General features: G+C 35.7%; 1 protein-coding gene across 1 annotated transcript; it reads right to left on the bottom strand.

The window, feature by feature from the left end:
• Nucleotides 1-279: 279 nt before the first annotated feature.
• On the bottom strand, nucleotides 280-14393 carry LOC128209122 (axin interactor, dorsalization-associated protein-like). Its single transcript, XM_052912994.1, has 10 exons — nucleotides 14110-14393; nucleotides 11463-11526; nucleotides 11150-11203; nucleotides 8750-8804; nucleotides 8503-8593; nucleotides 8064-8107; nucleotides 7642-7770; nucleotides 5000-5122; nucleotides 3046-3163; nucleotides 280-2579 (listed from the first exon to the last, which is right to left on the bottom strand). Exons 1-10 carry the CDS (start codon nucleotides 14223-14225, stop codon nucleotides 2486-2488), a joined length of 888 nt encoding a protein of 295 aa, XP_052768954.1. The 5' UTR covers nucleotides 14226-14393; the 3' UTR covers nucleotides 280-2485.
• Nucleotides 14394-14395: the final 2 nt, after the last annotated feature.

The following is a 14395-nucleotide window of genomic DNA, read 5'->3' as shown; positions in this document are numbered from 1 at the left end:
AACAGTATATTTAACACTGTAGTAGCACAGATGTGTGCTGAACAGTATATTTAACACTGTAGTAGCACAGATGTGTGCTGAACAGTATATTTAACACTGTAGTAGCACAGATGTGTGCTGAACAGTATATTTAACACTGTAGTAGCACAGATGTGTGCTGAACAGTATATTTAACACTGTAGTAGCACAGATGTGTGCTGAACAGTATATTTAACACTGTAGTAGCACAGATGTGTGCTGAACAGTATATTTAACACTGTAGTAGCACAGATGTGTGCTGAACAGTATATTTAACACTGTAGTAGCACAGATGTGTGCTGAACAGTATATTTAACATTGTAGTAGTACAGATGTGTGCATTTAACATTGTAGTAGTACAGATGTGTGCTGAACAGTATATTTAACATTGTAGTAGTACACATGTGTGCTGAACAGTATATTTAACATTGTAATGTACACATGTGTGCTGAACAGTATATTTAACATTGTAATGTACACATGTGTGCTGAACAGTATATTTAACATTGTAGTAGTACACATGTGTGCTGAACAGTATATTTAACATTGTAATGTACACATGTGTGCTGAACAGTATATTTAACATTGTAGTAGTACACACATGGGCTAAACAGTTATTTGAACATTGTAGGAGTACACATTTAATGCTGTAGTAGTTCACATGTGTGCTGAGCAGTCTATTTAAAATTGTAAAAGTACACATTTGTGCTGAACAGTATTCTGAACATTGTAGTAGTACACATTTAACACTGTAAGAGTTTATATGTGTGCTCAACAGTATATTTAACATTGCAGTAATCCACATGTGTGCTAAACGGTATACTAGTATTTAACATTGCAGTAATCCACATGTGTGCTCAACAGTATACTAGTATTTAACATTGCAGTAATCCACATGTGTGCTAAACAGTATATTTAGCATTGTAATAGTTCACATGTTTGCTCAAGCAGTATATTTAACACTGTAGTAGTACACATATTTGCTGAGCAGTATATTGAACATTGCTGTAATCCAAATGATTGCTGAGCAGTATATTTAACATTGTAGCAGTACATAACGTGCGTTGAACAGTATATTTAACTTTATAGTAGTACACATCATTGCTGAACAGTATATTTATCATTGTAGGTGTTTCTCACATGTGCTGAACAGTATATTTAACATTGTAGTAGTGCAAAGTGCGTGTTGAACAGTATATTGAACATTTTAGTGGTACATAACATGACTGTTTTGAGCAGTATATTTAACATTGTAGTAGTTCACATGTGTGCTGAACAGTATTTTTAACATTGTAGTAGTACACATGTGCGCTGAGGAGTATAATTATCATTGTAGTAGTACACATGTGTGCTGAACAGTATTTTTTACATTGTAGTAGTACACATGTGTGCTGGACAGTATATTTAACATTGTAGTAGTACACATGTGTGCTGGACAGTATTTCTTATATTGTAGTAGTACACATGTGTGCTGAACAGTATTTCTAATATTGTAGTAATACACATGTGTGCTGAACAGTATTTTTTACATTGTAGTAGTACACATGTGTGCTGAGGAGTATAATTATCATTGTAGTAGTACACATGTGTGCTGGACAGTATTTTTAACATTGTAGTAGTACACATGTGTGCTGGACAGTATTTTTAACATTGTAGTAGTACACATGTGTGCTGGACAGTATTTTTTACATTGTAGTAGTACACATGTGTGCTGGACAGTATATTTAACATTGTAGTAGTTCACATATAGTAGAATATGTGAGTAATTGAACGATATACTAGTATTTAGTATTGAAGTATATTTCATATCACAGTATAAGTTAATTGAACCTTGGTATTAAATGCAATACATGAGAATGTTAGTGACTAAAACTATGCTATATGACTGTAAAACTATGTTGAGACAAATAAATATCACACTGGTTATCAAAAACAACATTCTGTTTGATTGAATGTAAATGCCGAGACACTGTATTCATGCATCACAGTTAACATAGGAAGTCAGAGTAATTCTTATGCATTTGACAACTATAACTTATAATAAGATAAACTATGATTTATGCTTGGAATGCAAGAAGCCCTTTGAAAGACAAGCCATCACCTAATTATCTAACAGTCAAACTTCTCCTGTAAACCACAAGTCCCATGTAGGATTTAATTTTGTTATTATCTTTCAGAGATGGTTAATAATGATTGTGCTTTTATGGACTTAATTACTGTCCATACTGCATGAAATAGATTCCTGCATGTAGATTGCGGACTTCGTTTGAATGATGACAAGTGAGGCCATATCAAATCACTGGCTCGAAAATGTGTTTTACTCTTAAAATATTTATAAATATTACGATTATCCGAGAAGATGTTAGGGAGCCTAGCTATTCCAATGTAAAAAGGTCTAAAATATGAGCTTGTAAACATTCAGGACGGTGGGAACACTTGGGACTATGAAATGCGGTGATAGTTAACATCAGAGATTAATGGAGAGTTTTAAGTGCAGGAAGAGCGGCTTGACAGTGAAGAGCTGAACATTCTTCCTTCTGTAGTTGGCTGGCTTCTTATACCTGCAATACATTCACATAAGGTCACTATCCAGTCACCAATACTATCCTTGATATTCAGTACTGCACTGCATATAAACTAATAAATCACTTGAACTAGTACACACCACTAAGGGCCTCTTGGCATTAACATGATTATAGCAACTGGCAAGTCATCAAACGGTACAAGGCTGAACATTTAAATACATATTTTGAATAAACATCCCATGAAAGGAATATTCTGATAATAAGTGTTCAGTAATTCCTTATTTGCATTTTTTGTTGACTCGACTCCTGAATCGATGCTTCTGTTTAATTAGTTAAAAAAACAAAACAGTAAGCTGTTATAAAGCAATGAATCCTTTTTAGCGATGAACCCTTTTTCTTACTTTTATCCCACCTATTTTCTTACATATGAAAGCATTTGCATGTAAATGTCGTTTTTATTAATGAAAAGCAACCCCCTAACAACATGAACTATGCCACTCACAGTTCAAGGACGGCTGTTCCCTCCTTAATCTCATCACTCTCCATGACTGTCCAGCACCGCGTGCTCACGCTCCCTTTCTTCGGCTTGTAATGCTTGAACTCAAAGAAAACTGCATAACCTGAAATACATACAACGGACATATATACACATGCACACACATATTAACTTGTACACACACATGTATGTGTACACACAAATATCCTTGTACACACACATATACTTACACATATACTTGTACACACACATATACTTGTACACACACATATACTTGCACATATACTTGTACACACACATATACTTGTACACACACATATACTTGCACATATACTTGTACACACACATATACTTGTACACACACACATATACTTGCACATATACTTGTACACACACATATACTTGCACATATACTTTTACACACACATATACTTGCTCATATTGACGGCCATGTGTATAAGTGTTTGGCTTGAAAAGTTTATCTAGACTTTTGTATGACAATAAAACTTTTAATACGAGTATATACTAAAATTATATATGTATCTACACCTGTATAATGTTAACACAAATATTTTAATAATGGATAAATACTGAATGATAAAATTAATATAAAAACCATTTAACCAATAAATCATTACCCCATCTAATACAATATACATATCCTTTCAAGTCACATTATACATATATATATATATATATATACATACACATATACATAAACATGGGTAAAGTGATGTTCATATTTAACCCAAAGATGGAGCAAATATCTTCGCACTGATCACCACCACATTTATAAAGAAAAAGTCACAACACCATCACATCCTAAAATGTCTACATAAAAAAGAATCATACAAAATGAAAATAATGCAGATGAAAAAAAAAAATTACCACAATCTGAGTTCGGGCTGAAATGTTAAGAAATATAATAACCATCTTGCCAAAGTGACTGTACAAACAAAAATGAAACATTTACTTAAACAATGCATACTGAGAATGATAAAATACTTTTTTTGTTAACTATTTGAATATACACATGTAGATCCCATCTGAAATTCTATTGATATAATAGGAACTAGAACTATCACAGAAGTGATTACCTTTAACCCAAAACATAGATTAAAAGGTTTTTTCTCAGATTTTTCACGGATTTTTTTGCCTGCGTCTAACACCCCCTATCGTATTATACCCAGTCATTTACGGTACTATCCTCACACGCCGCCTTTACACAGGATGTGATTGCTTAACTCAGGCAAAAATTGAAAAAAAAATCGTATTACATGTTTTAAGATTATAAGAAGGAATAAAATTCTTATTTACCACAAGATAAATCTAAAATCTTCAATATAGCTCAAGTGTTAAACTGATGTTTAAGGGCACATAACTCAAACATGGACAGAGACCTTGACCCATTCAAGCGAGTGACCTTGACAGTGAAACTTAAGAACCCAGGTGTCATCTTCTGGTGGTCATATATGCAAAATTATTTCTGAATTTAACCAAGCATGGCCAGACATGAACCACTATCATCAATAAGGCTTATATCGCAAAACTCAGAGCCGCACAGTGACCTTCACACTAGAGACACAGGAGACTTGGGCACAACATTGTCATATAATGATTGTCACTTTTACCAAATTATTTCAAAATCCCGCCATGAATGACAAAGTTATTGAGGAGACATAAAAGTGGGACAGACAGATGGAACAGACATAACAATGCGTGTGATTCCTATATAGCCCCTTTTTCACTTTGTGATCTAGACACTGCTAAATATAGACAGTTCTAATAACTCTGTTTTCTGCTTGATAATCCTGTTTGTAATGTCAGGTGAAAAGTTTAAATCTTTTAATAGGGCTTCTGTACACTCAAACTGTTACAGTTAATTTTGCGAGGCAAATATGATGCAACAACATCTTATTTCTGTGGGAAAGACTAAAGGTGAATTAATAAACTACTATACCAGGAGGTAGACTGTCCAGAGTTTTCTGTATGTGTACATCAACGTTGAATATCACATATGAGTCTTCCTTAACACTCGCCACTGGCGTGTCCTGGTGACTCGTTAGATCAGCACCCTGACTGTCTGCAATAAACAAGTGGCTGAAACCGTCCTTGGTAAACATAAAGGTATACACAATCTGTGATTAAGAGAAATAAAAAAACTGACATGAGTCATAGAAACTGATGCCCTGCTATAATGACAAGATGAAATATTATCAAGAGTTCAAATCTTGAATTTTTCTTTTAAAAATATATTCAAAACAACCTCAAACATGCAATAAAACAATACAAATGTGCAGCACATAAACTCCCTGTATGGATATCATTAATATTAAATTATTCTTAAATCCTGCTTAAAGCACAGTTCTAAAACAAATTTCTAACAGTTCTAAAACAATTTTCTATTTTTATAAAATATTAAATTTAACAGCACAAAAGAACTAACAAAACATCCTCATAATGTAATGAAAATTCAGGTTATATAAAGATCCTGCAAAACGTGATGGATATACAGCTTAAAAAACAACTCATTTACAGGACAATCATCAAATTAATTTGATATGGGTTAAAGCAGTACACAATTCAAAATCATAAAATGTGATGACAACTCGAGTTCATTTATATAAAAAATCTGAAAGGCATATTAATAATTATTCTGTTAATACAGAAATTAACAAGAGCTGTCACAGTATGTGACGAATGCCCCCGAATGTGACATTGACCTACGAACAAGGTCAGTACATGAAATGTTGATCTTGCCTTTACGTGTCAAATACATATCGCAAGTTATTTTAAATTGCCTCTGAACATAAAAAAATACCACCCATACTTGACAACCTACACTGTTATGTCCTTATATTCAGCATTCCATTGTGAATAAACACTTAGTGTATCTTTCACCCTAGAGGTATGGACATGGGTCTTGCACACGACACGTCGTCTTCGTATGTGGAACACATGTAGCAAGCGATTTTAAAATCTGTCCATACAAGGGAAAGTAACAGCCCTGACACAACAACCTATACTCTATGTCCTTATATGCAGCACTCCATTGTGAATAAACACTAAGTGTGACATTGACCTTTGAGGTAGGGACACGGGTCTTGCACGCGACACGTCGTCTTGGTATGTGGAACACATGTGGCAAGTGATTTTAAAATCTGTCCATACAAGGGAAAGTTACAGCCCGGACACGACAACCTATACTCTATGTCCTTATATGCAGCACTCCATTGTGAATAAACACTATGTGTGACATTGACCTTTGAGGCAGGGACACAGGTCTTGCACGAGACACGTCGTCTTGGTATGTGGAACACATGTGGCAAGTTATTTTAAAATCTGTCCATACAAGTGAAAGTTACAGCCCGGACACGACAACCTATACTCTATGTCCTTATATGCAGCACTCCATTGTGAATAAACACTAAGTGTGACCTTGACTTTTGAAATAGGGACACGGGTCTTGCACGCGCCACGTCGTCTTGGTATGTGGAACACATTTGGTAAGTTATTTTAAAATCTGTCCATACAAGGGAAAGTAACAGCCCGGACACGACAACCTATACTCTATGTCCTTATATGCAGCACTCCATTGTGAATAAACACTAAGTGTGACCTTGACCTTTGAGGTAGGGACACGGGTCTTGCACGCCACACGTCGTCTTGGTATGTGGAACACATGTGGCAAGTTATTTTAAAATCTGTCCATACAAGAGAAAGTTACAGCCCGGACACGACAACCTATACTGTTATGTCCTTATATGCAGCACTCCATTGTGAATAAACACTAAGTGTGACCTTGACCTTTGAGGTAGGGACACGGGTCTTGCACGCGACACGTCGTCTTGGTATGTGGAACACATGTGGCAAGTTATTTTAAAATCTGTCCATACAAGGGAAAGTTACAGCCCGGACACGACAACCTATACTCTATGTACTTATATGCAGCACTCCATTGTGAATAAACACTAAGTGTGACCTTGACCTTCGAGGTAGGGACACGGATCTTGCACTCGACAAGTCGTCTTGGTATGTGGTACACATGTGGCAAGTTATTTTAAAATCTGTCCATACTAGAAAAAGTTACAGCCCGGACACGACAACCTATACTCTATGTCCTTATATGCAGCACTCCATTGTGAATAAACACTAAGTGTGACCTTGACCTTTGAGGTAGGGACACGGGTCTTGCAGGCGACACGTTGTCTTGGTATGTGGAACACATGTGGCAAGTTATTTTAAAATCTGTCCATACAAGAGAAAGTTACAGCCCGGACACGACAACCTATACTGTTATGTCCTTATATGCAGCACTCCATTGTGAATAAACACTAAGTGTGACCTTGACCTTTGAGGTAGGGACACGAGTCTTGCACGCCACACGTCGTCTTGGTATGTGGAACACATGTGGCAAGTTATTTTAAAATCTGTCCATACAAGGGGAAGTTACAGAGCCGGACGGATGGACGGACGGACGGACGGACGGACGGACGGACGGACGGTGCGATTTTAATATGCCCACCTTCGGGGGCATAAAAACCCATTAAGTAAACAAGTTCAATTATTATTACCGTATTGTCTATAGACCACTTTACCAACCTTTCACATATATGGACATGTAGGGGTCGATGTATTGTTTGGCATCTTTAAGACCGATCTTCACGATCCTGATGGTCAGCACCGGCCGGCCTCCAAATGAAACAGGCTCTGGCAACAGGCTTCCTCGCTCTGGGTGGTGCAAACATTAGTATTTAAAAGACAGGCAATTAGTAACCTGTAGATGCTCTATTACTATACATCACTATACATGTATCTAAGCATTTTTATAGAATGCAAGGTCAATTACCTCACTCAAAGTTTAAAGATGACTGTGTGCTTTTGGTATTTTGACTTTTACTGGGTTTATAAATTATTTTCTTAAAACTGTTTAACACTTCATTAATTAAAGGATGATGATTCAGGTAAAATAAAAGATGTCAATATGTTTTAAATTTATACCCAAACAAAATACCATTACAAACCTCGTAATGGCTGCCTGTCTTCATCATTGTCATAGTCTGGTAGTCTGAAATACACAAAACATACCTGTCCATGCATAATACACAAAACATACCTGTCCATGCATAATTCAAACAGCTTTATTATGTACTGAGTATGCTATATTTATATAAGTTAGCATTTCTGGTTTCAAGACACTATATTCAAGTCTTCAAGGACCGAAAGATTAATAATATGTTTTAAAGTTGCTCTCTGGCCTATATATCAACACAACACTACACAAAATCCAAACAGGGATAGAAATTGGCAGTTCCCAGATGTAAAAACCTGATGAAACTGTGTTCAGCAAAGTATTTTTTAGGAATAATGTAGAGTTGGAGAGGAATGTTTTTTGTACTTTACATAAGAAAATAGAAATTCAGACAAGTACTTGAAATTGTGAACTTCATAAACTGTCCTTACTCTGCTATGTTTCTCTCACGCGAGTTCAACTGAGCTGCCAGCACGTCCACCGGGAAGTCCTTGGCCTTCTGTTTTAAGAGATTCTGAAGAGCTGCAGAGGAAATATAAACATGGTAGTTCAATAGTTCTTGAAATACAAGCAAAAAATGATTTACAGTGTTCATTTTTCTATCAAAAAATAAATCATAAAATAATCATGCTCTTTCGCTTTTTGTTATATTTTGATTATATATGGAAGAAGTCTTACTTGCACCAATTTTCTTAAGATCATCCAGGGAAATACCCTCACAGGTTCCTGGGTTCTGGAGAAAAATGCAGTATTACTTTATTACTCATATAGTACACTGTATAATTGCATGATTAATTGAACAGGGGCTGTCACAGGAATGTGAAAATTGTCAGACAGACAGCTATTTGTATATAACATATTATGTGATTAAAATCCTATTCATTGTAACAAAGAATTGCTCTACAATTCTAGAAAATTTGATTGAATTCCCATTCATAGTTAAAAATTATGGCCAAGACAGAAAGTTAAGCTGTGAAATCCATGTTGTTTAAACACTGACCTCCAAGCGTGGCTGAAACATTAAGTATTGTTTTGAAATCTATATTGTGCAGCATTAACTTGCGTGAAATTGACATTTGAGATGAAAGGACACATTTTATGAGCAACACACCTTCGTAAGTGCTTGTCACTTATGCACAGTTTAATTGATTTTCTATAGATTGATAAGAAGTGATGGCTGAGCACAACACACCTTACAATGGTCCTACTCAACACACCTTCCAATGGTCCTACACAACACACCTACCAATGGTCCTTTATAACACACCTACCAATGGTCCTACACAACACACCTACCAATGGTCCTACACAACACACCTTCCAATGGTCCTACACAACACACCTTCCAATGGTCCTTCACAACACACCTACCAATGGTCCGGCACAACACACCTACAAATGGTCCTACACAACACACCTTCCAATGGTCCTACACAACACACCTACCAATGGTCCTACACAACACACCTTCCAATGGTCCTACACAACACACCTTCCAATGGTCCTACACAACACATATACCAATGGTCCTGCACAAAACACCTACCAATGGTCCTTCACAACACACCTTCCAATGGTCCTACACAACACACCTACCAATGGTCCTACACAACACACCTTCCAATGGTCCTACACAACACATCTACCAATGGTCCTTCACAACACACCTACCAATGGTCCTACACAACACACCTTCCAATGGTCCTACACAACACACCTACTAATGGTCCTTCACAACACACCTACCAATGGTCCTACACAACACACCTTCCAATGGTCCTACACAACACACCTACCAATGGTCCTACACAACACACCTACTAATGGTCCTTCACAACACACCTACCAATGGTCCTTCACAACACCCCTACCAATGGTCCTTCACAACACACCTTCCAATGGTCCTACACAACACACCTACTAATGGTCCTTCACAACCCACCTTCAAATGGTCCTACACAACCCACCTACCAATGGTCCTACACAACACACCTACCAATGGTCCTTCACAACACACCTTCCAATGGTCCTACACAACACACCTACCAATGGTCCTACACAACACACCTACCAATGGCAGTACACAACACACCTACCAATGGTCCTACACAACACACCTACCAATGGTCCTTCACAACACACCTTCCAATGGTCCTACACAACCCACCTACCAATGGTCCTACACAACACACCTACCAATGGTCGTACACAACACACCAACCAATGGTCCTACACAACACACCTACCAATGGTACTTCACACCACAACACCAACTTCTTGTAATAAGAAGTATCACACACTCCTCAAATGCACTAAGTCAGTATGAAGGCATCAAATAAGTTAATGATCCTAATGTTTCTTTTGTACAGTCAAAGTCAATACCTCAAAAACAAAAACAGTTATGAAGTTAAGTAAAAAAAATAATCAAAGGAAATAACATACCATACACAAAATAATGTTTCTTTTAAACATCACTTCTCCCCATCATATTAATAAAACTGACCCTGGCGGCTCTTCATATAGTTTGCATGACTGTTTTGAATGCATTTTAATTGTGCTTGATAGCTTTTTATTTTTTGAAATGTTTTTATAATGAACACAATAACTTGTTTAAAGAAAGAAATCAATAGTCATCATTACCGTTAATCTGTTTAATAATTATGCTTGTGATTAGGGCATTTCGGTAGACAAATTTGTCACAATACAGAGATGCAAAGCCAGATGTGACAACTAAATACATAAATAATATAATCAGCATTATCATTATCACATTTACAGTGTAATTAAAACAGAAAACGATATCATGATAATATTAACATTAAAACTAATATAATTACCATACATCATCCATTTTCATTGGCAATAAATATATTATGGTAGGTATACAAATACGCTGCTAAGGTATTCTAATACGTACAGTTTTGCCAATACCCATTCCTCCTTATTTCTAAAGGGGTCCTTTGGATGTTGATAAAGAGAAAGCACAACGAAAGAGAAAGTTACCTTCAACCAGTATTGAGTATTTCAAGCTTCCCAGTACTATTGTCAAAGCTTTTGAAAGAAAGAACCAACATTTACCTGTAAGGATCTACACCTCAGTTCCAGACATATGGCTATCTTGCCCACAATTTTCTGGAGAAAAAAAAGAAAAGTGTTGGTACCTGCATTTGTTAGTTAATAGATGCACATGTGCAGCTTGTTCCTTATGTATGGACTTTGCATTCATGTGTTTAAGAAAATTATCAGTGAACTAAAATAAAATAGAATTCAGCCTCAATCCTCACTGCTTTTTTTTTAATGAAAGCATAATAACTGGAAAAGCATGACGGAAGAAATATGTTTTTATATGAGAAGTATCAATAGTATAATGACCTATTTATCTATAACTTACTTTTTGTTCATCGCTAAAGTTGGAAATGTCAGATGACGAGCATTTCTGGAACTGCTTTGACAACCTGAAACACACTCATGTAATTGTATAAAAAATAAAACAGTATTCCTTTCATGTGGAAATTGAACAAAATCATTTTTATACTCTTTTCAAAAAAAGTGTGCAATACCTTTTTTCATGATTCTGGTACACTTATGTATGCATATAATTTTTGAAATCCTGAAAAACTCATGACGGAACAATTGGGTCTTTTTTGGCAGTTTATGAATAGCAAAAGAGACTGACAAAAAGACTTCAATTCAAAGGTAATTAGGGCATTGACAGGAAGAAATGCTGGCTGTCAATTACTCACTTGTACCCGTCTACAAAATATACACTGCATATCAAATTAACAACCATGTCAAGTTTGGAAGCTTTTTATTGCTTGGCATATGAAATATATTTGAAAAGACAAAATGCTGTCTCTGTTCATGTCAACTCATTCATAAAGGTGGGGAATGCCATCCATGAAGAAGGTTTGCACATCAAGAAGAAACAAGAAGGGTGACATAAAACACCAAAAAAGCACCAAACATTAGATGGTATTACTATACCACTTGGGTACCAAGTAATAAAATTGTTCATCAGGTACACTCCAAAATATACGTCCTGCAGGTACCTGTCCTATTTAAAAAAAAAATACCACACTTTGAAAAAAAGTAACATAAATAAGCTCTGAGCTGTCATAATAGGTATCAAAAATCAGACATTAACCATAAACTATTGCTGTTAACAGCATAGCACCTTTCATTGTGGACATAAATTGGAAATAATCAGATAGGCCATTTTGATAAATCATTGATTTCATAATCGTAACTGATTCATGTTAAAGTTAAAAGAAATATTACCAACAATTGTACAATATTTATTAAAAAGTTTTATAAAAAATGACAATCTGAATAATTTTGCACACCTTGACTACACTCTGGCCTTATTGGTCATGATATAAAACTATTGATATTATGTTTTAGTTTCATAAATTAAGAAAATTTCTATTTAGAAAATTTAAAGAATTTTTTTGCAAATAGCAGCCATACTCAACATTTGTAAATCATGATTTATTATCACAGACTTTGGAAGAAAAAGATAAATCTTTTGACAATACTCATTTGTTGTCCAGCCCTAGCTTTTTTACCCATGAACATATATATATATATTAATTCTACTTTGTATATGTAACAGACTGCAATAAATTGCTATGTGCACCTGTTCGAACTTACAACCTCTTGCACCGCAGGCAGACGCTATAAAAGGTAGCTCCATAGTGAGACAGTATAAGTGCCGCTGTATATACATATTGAATACACTGTTACCCATTTGAAATTCGTCCTCAAATTTCAGAGAAATTTGTCCTCAAATTTCAGAGACAAAGGTCAATCTGCAATGACCTCAAGGCTCATGCAACACGGGTCCCTCGTTGGCTGCCAAATGTAACAGACTGCACAAATTGCTATGTGCACCTGTCAATGTTCAAACCCACGACCTCTCGCTCTGCAGACTGACACTCTAATGCATCGCTATAAAACTAGCACTATAGTGCGACAATATTCATATATGCGTATAAAAATCATTTTACCTTTCCTGAGAAATAACCAATATTTATCATAGGCATATAGTAGTCCAAATAATTGTACGTTGACGGATTTTTTTTAGATTTTTGATATGGCAAATTCTTCACGTACAAATTGTTTAGTATCAAAAGTGGGTAGTTGTTCCGATCAGGATTTCGGGTTAGAGCATGTAGCGTCAATAAAATATCATAAAAACAAGAAATATTACCAGATAATGTTATTTTATTTTAGTTCCGTACACATTTTTTTTTTTATCCAACTTATAATTATGAATTTGACGGCTTTTCTTCATTTCATTCTGTCAAAACATAACGATATATACATGAAGGGCACCTGCAAGGCTTCAGGGCACAGTTTTAAATCGCTCGAAACATTTCAGCCATGGCCGAGTTGTTACGATTGTATAATGAGGTCTATCTCGAAGCTTTGTCGAAGGAGGCCGAGTTATTACGATTGTATCGAGTTGTTCCCCTTCGCATAATTGTTATCTGTGTCAGTCAACTTTCGTTTTATTGGAAAGGTAAACAACTTGTTTTAATGCATTAAATGCTTGTTTAGTGCAAAATAACATTTCACTTACATGGCAAAATACGAATATAACTCTTTATGATCAATTTAAACCATAAAATACTTCACTTAAAACAATTTCAATATTTTTAAAACACCCCCGTTTAGACATTAGGGATTGGAAGAATCCCGTATAACACGTCTATCATTTTAGACTAAGGCATATAGCTTCTCATGGGGATTAAACCTGGGTCCCTTTGAAACACTATTTATTGCTCACATCTTGGCCATCAGTACAAATGTATAAAGGGCCTTGGTAAATTACCTTTACTCTTATTTAAAATATAACCCGTGGTTCGATAAAACTTGACTTGGTTTACGCAAACTGCATATTCCACAGTACTGCGCTCTAAAAACAAACTTCTGGTAGCATTTTCATATTGTTTTATGTTTGATGCATGCAGTGTTTGGCAGAAGCAGGTGTTTAAATACCTGTTTTACAGAATATTACAGATGTAATGAAGAGACACCTTTTGTAATCTTCTATGGCTTCTACTGGCTGACCCCACAGATCATGGTCGGTTCCTGCACGGAAAGCTTTATACCAAGCTGTGACAACCTGTTCCTCATCTTCAAAATCGTTCATTTCAAGCGCATAATAAACCGAATTCCTTTACAAAGCTGTAAATCATCAATAAATCACTTTGTTTACAAAATGTCATATCACTTTACCAGTGACAGATTTTAACGTAAAACGGCAATTGTACCTTACAGTCGTAAACTAATAAACAAATACAAATTTGTCATAGCGTTTAG

Source organism: Mya arenaria, chromosome 11, assembly GCF_026914265.1.
Source record: "Mya arenaria isolate MELC-2E11 chromosome 11, ASM2691426v1".
NCBI classification, from domain to species: domain Eukaryota; kingdom Metazoa; phylum Mollusca; class Bivalvia; order Myida; family Myidae; genus Mya; species Mya arenaria.
The sequence above is the reverse complement of the archived record's forward strand: the minus strand, read 5'-3'. Positions and strand labels throughout refer to the sequence as shown.